Source organism: Notamacropus eugenii, chromosome 4 (genome assembly GCF_028372415.1).
Source record: "Notamacropus eugenii isolate mMacEug1 chromosome 4, mMacEug1.pri_v2, whole genome shotgun sequence".
Taxonomy (NCBI): Eukaryota; Metazoa; Chordata; class Mammalia; order Diprotodontia; family Macropodidae; genus Notamacropus; species Notamacropus eugenii.
This window is the reverse complement of record NC_092875.1, coordinates 120507828-120518938: the sequence shown is the minus strand read 5'-3', so window position 1 is coordinate 120518938 and position 11111 is coordinate 120507828. Positions and strand designations below refer to the sequence as shown.

The 11111-nt window shown below is 40.1% G+C and overlaps 1 protein-coding gene across 3 annotated transcripts in view; it reads left to right on the top strand.

Annotated features, from left to right (window-relative positions):
* Positions 1-617: 617 nt before the first annotated feature.
* FAM91A1 (family with sequence similarity 91 member A1) overlaps positions 618-11111 on the top strand; it is a 57070-nt gene continuing 46576 nt past the window's right edge. For all 3 annotated transcript variants that reach the window (XM_072603143.1, XM_072603144.1, XM_072603145.1), the window contains exon 1: positions 618-937. In XM_072603143.1, the coding sequence (XP_072459244.1) occupies positions 866-937 (72 nt within the window). In that variant the 5' untranslated portion in view covers positions 618-865. The remainder of the gene's footprint in view (positions 938-11111) is intronic.

Here is an 11111-nt window from a genome sequence, read left to right as displayed (position 1 = left end):
TTATCGTCATCGGACGAAGAAACTGAGGCTGAGGTCACAGGGTCACACAGCTCTGGAGTGTCTCTGGTCTTCCTGACTGCCCTCCAAGCCCAGAGTCACCCAAGCGCCAGAGCCATCCACCCACCGATGCTACGAGAGGTTTAGGGGCCAATGAGCCCCGCCTCCCTTCAGGCCAACAGGCCCCGCCTCCCCTCTGGCCAACAGGCCCCGCCTCCCCACAGGCCACAGGCCCCGCCTCCCCATAGGCCAACAGGCCCCGCCTCCCTTCAGGCCAACAGGCCCCGCCTCCCCATAGGCCAACAGGCCCCGCCTCCCCTCAGGCCAACAGGCCCCGCCTCCCTTCAGGCCAACAGGCCCCGCCTCCCCACAGGCCAACAGGCCCCGCCTCCCCTCAGGCCAACAGGCCCCGCTTCCCCTCAGGCCGGTGAGGCCACGCTCCCGCGGCGACTCTAAGCAGTAGAGCCCGCGTCCCCGCCCCCAGCTAAGGAGGAAGCAGGGGGCAACCGAGGGTGGACAACGAGGCGTGGGGGAAGAGAACGCCGGCCCTCCGCAACTCTCCCACCCCGCCCCTTTCTTCCCCCTCCCCCTCGCCGCCGCAGGCGGAAGTGACGTAGATCGGAGGCCGCTTCCTGCAGATCGAAACTAGGAAGAAACTTGGAGCCGTCGCGACGTACGCGCTCCTCCGCCCCCTTCACCGTTCCGGTGCCCGGCGGGGTGGTCGAGGGCTGGGTCCCCCGGACCCCGGGAGCCCGAGGTATGGAGCGGCCCTGCCCTGCGGCGCTGTGAGCCGCGGACCCTCCCTGTGGCAGCCCCGGCCAGTCCGTGAGGAGGAGGGAGGCGCCGCCGCCCGTGTGCTCCCGGCACCATGAACATCGACGTGGAGTTCCACATCCGCCACAACTATCCTTGGGGCAAGCTGCCGGCCAACGTCCGACAGGTAACGCGGCCGGAACCCGCCGGGCCCGGGTGGGGGGGCCGGCGAGCGCGCCGGACACGGAGGCAGGAGGGGAGCACCTTGGGGCCGGGTTCGCGGCCCTTGGGGCTCCTCCGTGCGGTCCACCCCCTACCCCTCGTGACGGTGCCTCTCCCCCTCCTCCCGCCGGCGCCCCGGCGGCCCCACCTCGTTGTGTTCGCCCCGGTGCCCGGCCCTAGCCGTCTGAGGCCGGCGGGGCGATGCTGTTTAAATATTCTAAATTGCAATTAATAAACCTGCGGTGGCTTGCGTGTGCAACGCACCAAGCTTTTCTGTAGCACTTCCCACGTGTCAGGGACTGTCTGAGGTGGGCCAGAAGAGCCGCTCCTCCCTAGGAGTTCGCAGTTTCTTAACGGGGGAGAAAACACGCAGACAGCCCAGTGTACAAAGAAAGTACGTAAGAGGTGAGTGGGGGGGGGGTCCGAGGGAGAACCTTGGGGTCAAGGGGAGGGGTTGTGCAGGAAAGGGCCGCAGGTGTGTCAGGTGAGGAAACCTTCATCCCAGGGAATAGTAACCTTCCTGGCACGTCCACCTTGGGGTTTCCTCGGAAGGGATCGTGCTTGCCCCGCAGGACCTGGAAAGGGGATAGGTCCCATGGGTGTAGCCTGGAATAAAAGTGATGGGGGACACCGAAAAGGCCCATGGAAATTGGCTGCCTGGAGCAGAACCTATTTACCCCTCGGGCTGAAATTCCTTTTAACTGTTTGTTACTAAATACGGTATAGGACATAGGACCATCTATTTGGGGAGACGTGTGCGTTTACATATACACGCATACATGCTTATATATCATAGATCTATAGGACTTCTAGCCCATAGCTTTGTTTTTACGGGAAACTGAGGCCAAGAGAGGTTAAGTACCTTGGCCAAGGACTCACTGATAGTGTCACACGTCGACTTGACTCCATGGCTAGTCCTGTTTCCTCCATGCCAAGTGCTGAGAGAATCACCAGTTATTTTCTTCCTTTTTCTCTTCCCTGTGATGGAGGGAAGATGAATGTTGACTGTGTGTTACTCTGAACACGAATAATGGTGGCAAAAGTGAGTGCTTAATTTAGATTGGAAAAAAAAGTGAAATTGCATAGGCTTTTTGTAAGAGACGCTTTAAAGCAATTGATGAGATTTAAGCTGGATCTAAATTTAGGCACTGACAGAAAATGGTGTAAAATCCTCCATGCACAAATTTATTACTTGAAATCATGGAACTTTTTGGTAACATCTTTTAATATTTTACCAATACAATAGAGCTGTCGGTAATTTAATTTATTGGGCATGGGCACTGCTTCTAGGGAAGGGACTAATAATGATTTTTCATATGTTACCACATTACTGTGATACTTTGAAGAGTTTAATTATGTAAAGAAAGCTCTAGTTTTCTAGTTATGAGAGAACCTTATTGAAATTTAAAAGCTAATTTTAATGTAGTTTGGTCCATTTTGTAAGACTTTTAACAACTCTGTAGTTGAAGGAGAAGAAATCATTACAGAATTCTTATTTCAGTTATTTCTTTTTAAATTTTGTCTAGAACACATCATGATATTGGAAAATTCAGGATAAAACACTGTATTTGTAGATAGATGAACTTTAGTCTGTTTCTAAGGTTTTAAACATGAGGTCTGCATCAGAGAAACAAAGTTCAGCAGTTACATTTTTGATCTTAGTTTTTAAGTAGAGGCAGCATGTTATGATGGAAAGAAGACTAGTTTTTGTTTCAGTGATTTAGATCTCACCTCTGACTACCTGCCACTTATGTGTCCTCCAGCAAGTCACTTAACCTCTTTGGGCCTCAAGTTTCCTTGTCAGTAACATGAGATGTTTAGAGTAGATGTCCTCTGAGATCCCTTTCAGCTCTAAAGTTATGATTCTAAGTTTAGTTCTAAGGCTGTCTTAGCCTAACCACCACAATCTGAAGCACCCTGAATCATTTGTAACTGTTAGCCCATTTCCTTTAAGTATTTTGTCTTTAGTTCCTTATTGCTGCCAACCAGCATTGCTTAATTCTCTACTCTGCCTCTGTAACTCCTACTCCAACCCCAGTATCATTATAGCTTCTTACATAGGGTTGGGAGGGAGTCTTCCTAGAAAATCTTTGGTAAGTATGAACATTGCTGTATGAAAAGAAGTCCAGAGAAAGATTTTATGTGAAACTGTTAATCTGTTACTTACAACTTTAAAATATACATACATGCATATATACATATATTTTTATATGATGTAGTATACCCTTACCCTGCTTGTTTATGTCCCTTTCTGAATTTCCTTCTATTTTAAAAATGCTTCATTGATACTCATTTCTTTTTTTTAATCACTATTACTACCCTTCCCCACACATTTGACTTAATTGCTAATATAATTTTGAACTTTCTGTATTTATTTGCTGATAAGGGTCCTTCAGTCGTTTAAGGGCCAGCACAATAGTATGTACACTTAGGCATTTTATTAAACATTATTTGTAATATAAGCAATAATTATCTCATTTTTATTATGAAACATATGCTTTATATTTCTCTTAGAATTTTTGTTGCTATCTTTTGTTGTTATGGTACTTAAATTTATTAATATATCCCATCTCCTAGTTCCAGGGGACCCCTATTTTATGACAAAGGATGGAAAAATAAGAAGACAGTTGTGCCAAAGCTAAAGAATACATAAACCAAGTGTAACTTATGCTGTGTTCCATATTATCCCCCTCTTTACAGCCATCTACTGTCTTGTTCTTTGCTACTAAGAAAAATTTTGGCATTTATGAACTTTAGCTTCAATATATGTAAGGAAGGGAGGGAGGTCAAGCTTGGCCATTATTATTTCATAGCTTTCAGTTGTGATTATTTTGTTGTTTTTGTTCTTTCTACTTTTCACATACATCATTTTAAGTCCTTGTGTCTTGGTAATTGTCATTTCTTACAGTGCAGTAATGTTCTATTAAATTTGTGTGCTGTAATTATTTAGCTATTACCCACTTTATGGGCCATTTACTCTCTGATTCTTTGCTGTTATAAAAGTGTTTCTACAGATATTTTGGTGTATGTGGAACTTTTTTTAAAATCACTGGCCTTCTGTCTTAGGGTGTATGCCTATCAGTGGGATCACTGGGTTAAATGGTATGGACATATTCATCATATTCTAAGCATAATTCTAAATTGGTTGGACCAATTCACAGCTCTAACCACAGTGTATTAGTGTTCTCTCTTTCCCAATCCTTTTGTTCATTGCTGTAGTTTGTATTTTTTACTTCAGTTTCCAAGAATGGGATACTTGGAAAGGTGAATAGAAAGCCTTGCTAATTTTAGCTTGAGCTTGGTCTGTATGCACATAAGCATATATAGGAGTAAATTATGGAATTGTTTTTGTAGATATTCAGCTTTATGAGAGAACAAGAATTAGTTCTTGGAAGACAGTAAGATTTTAGTAGCAGTACCTTTGTATGTTTATCTCCTTTAAAAAAGTACAGACTCATCCATCTTGTCTCTGGGATTAGAGGCAATCCTTTTTAAAGTCTTAGCACGGACTCGTAGATTGATTTTTCTTAAATCTCTACAATATCTGCCTTTATCTTTGGTTCCATATGATGAATACTGTGGTTGTTCCTTATACCAAGTTTTGCTGATCAATGATTTTTTTTTATAAACAACATAATTAATGGAGAGAGGTAGAATATAGTATACGCATGTATATCTTGGAAAGACTTTGCCTGCTAGTTTACTTGTAAAAGAAACTATTACTTTGAATATGGGGATAAAGAGTTTGGTTGCCCTAGTATCCCTTTTCTAAAATTCATGTAATTACATGAATGTCAGCAAAATCAGATGTGACTTGAAGTGTTAGTCCCGTCTTCTCTCCTTCCTTATGAAGATTGAATTTAGCAGTAACAGATAAGACCAGGTTCCTTGGCATTTGAAAAGGCACATGGATTAATTAAGCGCAAGAAATAATATCTACTCAAATAAATGTTCAAATATATATGTTCTACTCTGAGCATGTGGATTCATCCTGCAGTGTGCTGGTGATACCTTACACAGCACAGCAATTAGAAAGCGTACTGCAGGCTTAACAAAAACTTATGTGTGCCCCAAATATTTATTGATTAGCATTAGCTAGGCAATGTTATTAGTTATTTGTTTTCATGAAAACTAAACTTTTGGATTTAAAATATAATAAAAGTACACTTAGTAACAGTTTTTGGTTCATTTTAAAAAACATGTATTTGACTCTACCTGAATCCTGAAAGTATCCCAGCATTTGGCATACCATGCCATTAATATTACAATTATTTGTGCATATGTCTCATCCTCTTAACTAGATTGTAAACTCCATGTAGCCAGGGAATTAAATCTCACCCTTCTTTGTATTCCTCAAAGAAATAGCTCCCATAAAAAGTAAAGTATGATTGTCTCAAACTAAAACTTTTAAGTTTGTATCATATTTTTTACTAATCAGGTCAAGTCAACAAGCATTGACTAAGTGAACAAGCATTGTGCTAAGCACTGGGGAATACAAAAGAAAGGCAAGATATAGTCCTTGCTCTCAAGGAGTGCACAAGCTAATGGAGTAGACAACATAGAAACAATTATGTACAGTCAAGCTACGTACAGGATAAATTGAAGATAGTCTCAGAAGGAAGGCACTAAAATTAAGGAGAACTGAGAAAGGCTGCTTATAGAAGATAGGACTTTACCTGAGACTTGAAGGAAGACAGGAGATGCAGATGAAGTGGGAGTTTCAGACATGAGGAACAACCAGTGAAAAATATGGATTTGGGCAATAGTGTTATATTCTAAAAAATGTCAAGGAAGCAGTGTCACTGAATTGAATAGTGTGCAGGAGGGTTAAAAGACTTGAAAGGTATGAAGGGCTTTAAAAGCCAGAGGATTTTATATTTGATTCTGGAGGTGATAGGGAGCCATTGGAGTTTATTGAATAGGGAGCAACATGTTCAGACTTATACTTTAACATCACTTTGATAGGTGAGTGGAGGATAGATTGTAGTGGAGAAAGACTTGAGGCAAGGAAATCAACCCACAGGAAATAACCTAGGCACAAGGTGATGAGAGCCCATGTATATGAGAGAGATTCTGTAAGTGGAAATGATAGGACTTGGCCACAGACTGGGTATTGGTAGTATGAATGAGGAGTGGAGGATGACACCTAGTTTTTGAACCTAGATGACTAGGATGGTAATACTCTTAATAGTAATGGGAAAATTAGGAAGAAGGAGTGGTTGTGGGGGAAAGATAATGAGTTCAGTTTTGAACATGGCATGTTTAAGATGTTTATGAGACATCTGATTTGAGAATTATCTTCATAGAGATGATTGCTTAATCTCATGATTAAGATATTGATTAAGATTAAGAGCTGATGAGATCACTTAGCAAAATAGTGTTGAGGGAATAGAGAAGAGAGCTCAGAACAGAACCTTGGAGATGACTACCATTAGCAGGTACTAACTAGTGGGTACTGGGATTAAGAAGGAACAGTCAGGTAAAAAACCAAGAAAGAACAGTGTTACAAAGACTTAGAGAGTTTAGTATCAAGGAGAAGGGGCTGATTGATAGTGTCAGCCTGTAGAGAGGTCAAGAAGGATAATGACAGAAAAGGATTAGATTTGGCAGTTAAGAAATCATTGGTAACTTTGGAGACAGTAGTTTCAGTTGAATGATGAAGTTGGGAACTAGACTGCAGAGAATTCAGAAGAGAGTGAAAGGAAAGGAAGTGGAGGAACAGGTTATAAATGGCTTTCTTAAGGAGTTGTCAAGAAAGGAAGGAGAAATATAGCACTACTACTATGTGTTTTTGTTTCTCTTCAACAAGAACTTATGAGTTAGATTTTACTTTTTTGGGGACAGAGATAAATAATGCCTTGGAAGACTACAAAAGCAGATACCCTGGTTTAGAAGATACATGAGCAATATAAACAGTCCAGATGTCAGACATACTGTGACCAGAGCATTATCATGTTGGCCAGGTCTTGACAAACAACAAATATTAGGTTGCTTTGTGGACATTTCATCTATTTTAATTCAGTCTTCCACTGTATTAGGACACTCCATTTTCCCCACTTCATGTTTATCTTATACTATTCATGAATACAATTAATTTTTCATGATAGAAAAATTACCTTGGGAAAGGATATTGGGTAGACTGAAGTAGGCTGTCAGGCAGGCAGGAAACATTTATCAAGCAACTACTATGTGACAAGCATTCTGCTAAGCACTAGAGATACAAGGAAAGGCAAAAGATGGGAGATGACATGCAAATAAGTAAGAGGATCAAACAAGATTTCCTATAGAAGGTGAGATTTTTACTGGGATTTAGAGGAAGGTGTGAGGCAGAGAGGAGGAGGGAGAGCATCCAGGCATGAGGGTATGGGGTTGGGGAAGAGAGCCAGTGAAAATGCCTGAGAATAATCCTGACTTCGCAGCTGATTGGATCTGAGCTTGAAGAAGAAGAAATCAAATGATACTGAGGTTTCTAGTCTGGGTGATTGGGTTCATAAAGTTTGGAGATAGGAAAGAACCTGAGAGATGATGCATATCTTTTTTCCTCCTTTTATTTTTGTAAATTAGGAAACAGAAGCACAGAGAGGTCATGTCTTTCCCAAGATGAAATTAATAGTCAAAGTAATTTTTAAGGAAGATTAATCTGGCAACTTTATAGGATGAAAGATTGAAAGTAGGAAGTCTAGCAGAAATCGAAAACAAGCAGGAAGCTGTTAAAGTAATCTGGTTATGAAGTGTTGTTGAGGTTGATGGTCTGAAATTGGGTAATGGGTATAAAGAGCAAGATCAAGGGTTAATAGCATGACTAGGCAGGGTAATCTACTAGGAAACTGATTAAGTATGATATAATGGGGAATGAAGGAAAAACAGTGACAGAAATGGTAGTTCCAAGTTTGTGAGTCTAGGAACTCAGAGAATAATGCCATTTACAGAAATGGAAAAATTGGTGAGAAATGACTGTTTTGGAGAGGGTGTCTATACGTGGAGTTCACTTTTATAATTAAAAATATAAATAAAGGAGCTTGACAATAGTTTTGGATAGCAACATTCATTACTCAGTGAACTTGTCATGGATACAGTTTCTGGGAAGTTTAACAGTTTTCTAGAAAGAAGTTGAGGGCAGTCGATGGAAATTTTATTACTTTTAATATTAGGATAGCAGTCATAAATGAGGGCTAGGTTCATATCAAAAGAGATGCAAAGACAAGTTATTAGTATCCCAAAGTACTTAAAAATTAGTTTAAACTGTTTCCTAAATTTCTTCCTCTGCAGAATATTGTGAGCACAAAGGTGAAAGTTCTTTTTTCATTTTTCAATAATATTATTTCTCCAGTTACATGTAAAGACAATTTTTAAACATTCATTTAAAAAAATGTTAAATTCCAAATTTTCTCTTTCTCCCTCACCTCCCCTCTCCCTTAGACAGTAAGGAATATGATATAGGTTATACATGTTCAATTGTGCAAAACATATTACCATATTAATCATGTTGTGAAAGAAGACACAGATCCACAGGAAAAAAAATGGGGTGAATTTCTACAATAGCCTTTTGTAGGTTTCTTCTCCCTGTCTTCCACCCAATCATATTTCTACTTAAGATGAGAAAGAGAAGGCAATATAAATTTATGTTGTTCATCCTTGGTCCTCAGTTCAGAGTTCCATCTGTCCAGATCCCCATTGAGTTCCAAGAGGAACAGTTCATCTGAATGCTTTGAATGGAATCTAGCTGTAGTGTCTCCAGATACCCAAAGAAACTTCTTGCTATTTCCATAACTCGTTCCCCAACAATTCACTTGCAGTTGAGTAGACTCTGACTCCAGTTTATGTTCCTCACTCAAACCAAATCTCTGTGTTTCTAAGAAATGAGAAATGTGGTGAGAGAATAGAATTAAAATTGGGTCCCTTTTTAAAAAAGTTGCTTCAGATAGAAGAAAGCATAGAGGAACTAAGAAGTACTTCACTGCTTAGATTTGGACAGGTGGGTAGAAGAGGCATCTTTAAAGAGGTGTGGGAGGTGAGATATGGAATAGACAATGTAGTTGAGGAAAGTCTGGTCAAGGGAATATGTGAAATAGGAAAAAATCAACAGCAGTTATTGAATCTATTTTTGTGAAGAAAATGAAGTCAAGAAGAGTGTCTAGGTATATGACATTTCAGGAAGAAATAGAGTTCTAAATGTACTCAGAGATAGATTTTTCAAGGTATCTCAGAGAAGAGAAAATTCCAGAAGAGTAGAAAAGATAGTTGTGCTTTTAGTAAACAAAAACAAGGCAACTCTTATGTTTGCTGTTGTACTTGGATGTTATTCTTCATGAAAACATGAGAAAAGATAGGCTTTTGTTCTCCCATCACTCCCCTCGAAAAGCAAACCATGTCTTTATTACAGTGACACAGTATTGCAAGAATTAAAAGATCCTATTACATGTATGTTTTTTTGAAGAAAGCATTTGATGTAGTAGAACAAAATTCAGCTTTGAAGCCTCTGAGGAGGATTCTCATACATATGTTAAGTTTATAAAAGATTGAGACATGTGACTAGCAATCAAGTCAACAATCATTTATTGTTTACTATGTGCCAGGCACTGTGCTAATTACTGAGAATACAAATACAAGCAGAAAGAGGGTTCTTGCCCTTAAGGAGCTTATATTCTAATGGGGAAAGATATGGTAGAGAAATTCTAGAGTCAGGAGTGGAGCCTGGAGAGTTAGGGACACATGGCTGATGTCTGTATCTTACATGTTGGCTCTCTTATTAGACTTAACTCCTTGAGAGAAAGAAACTGTTTTTTTGCCTTTTTTTGTATTATTAATGCTTAGTACAAGTGACTGGAACATAGTAGGTGCTTAGTAAATGTTTATTGAATGACTGCTGAAAATTAAGAAAATATATTATCTGGGAAGCCAAGGTAAAAATGTGTATCAAAACGAAGGGGTAGTCCATGATGTCACAAGTGAAGAGGGTGGTTAAATACTCAAAGTAAATACTTTTTTCAATTAGGAGGTCATTAGTGGGAAACTTATTTTTAATAGGTCAGTTTTAGAAGAATAATAGTAATGGAAGCCAGATTGCAGGAAGTTGAGATTAAAAAAAAAAGTCAAAAACCCACTCAATATAGCATGGACATTAATACATGTATGTGTACATTTGCATTATCCCATATGATGTGATCAGTTTTTTAAAAAAAGATTAACTTACCTTGTAGTACATTAATGATATAATGAGAATAGTGATGGTGTCCTATTCTTTCAATAAGTTTAGCAAAATTTGGGGGTGGGGAGGAGAAAGGAAAAGAAAATTGGGAAGAGGGGGAGGAGAGGATGGAGAGAAAAGGAGAGAGACAGAATGAGAGATAGAGTGGAGAGAATGGAATCAAAGGGACAGATAGATTTGCTTTGGTGAGAGGAGAGTCTTTTCAAACTGGGCAGAAGGAAAGAAGAATTTGGGTGAAGACACAGGAGTATTGAAGTATGGATGCAAGAGATTTGAAGGAGTCCAGAACAGTTGGCACCTCAGTCAAATAGAAGAGTAAGATTAACGATCTGAATGTGTGTGTTATTAGGCGTCTGGGACTTAGGCTATATGAGCCGAAGCTTGGGAATTTATGTTTGTTCTTTGGCAGTATGCTGCCTTTCCTTGTCCCCCAACTCCTTCAAGACTATTTGTTACTAGTTCTTAGTCCAAAACAAATTTGTTGATCCTTTTTATAGGTGCATATCCATGATTACCTTAACTGAAATAGAATTAAAAATTATATATACATATATATAATATATAAAGACCTTTTTTTCATGTTAAGTTAAATTAGTAGGAGAGCAATGAAATAAAAGCAAATTCTCTATTAAATATACTATTCTTACCATCAGACTGTCTTCTTGTTTATTCTGAGCCACTGATTTTAGCTGAATATTAATGAGATACTTTGGATATTTCTCGTAAATAAACCTGCTTGGGATATAAGACAGAACTGTCTTAAATACCAAATTATATGTTTTAGAAGATAGTGTTCTAACAAGGTTCTCTCTCTCTCTCTCCCTCTCTCCTTCCCTGCCTCTCTTTCTCCTTCTCTCTCCCTCTCCTTTTCTCTTCCTCTCCCCCTCTTCTCCCTCCCTCTTTCCCCTTTCTGTGTGTGTATACATTATGT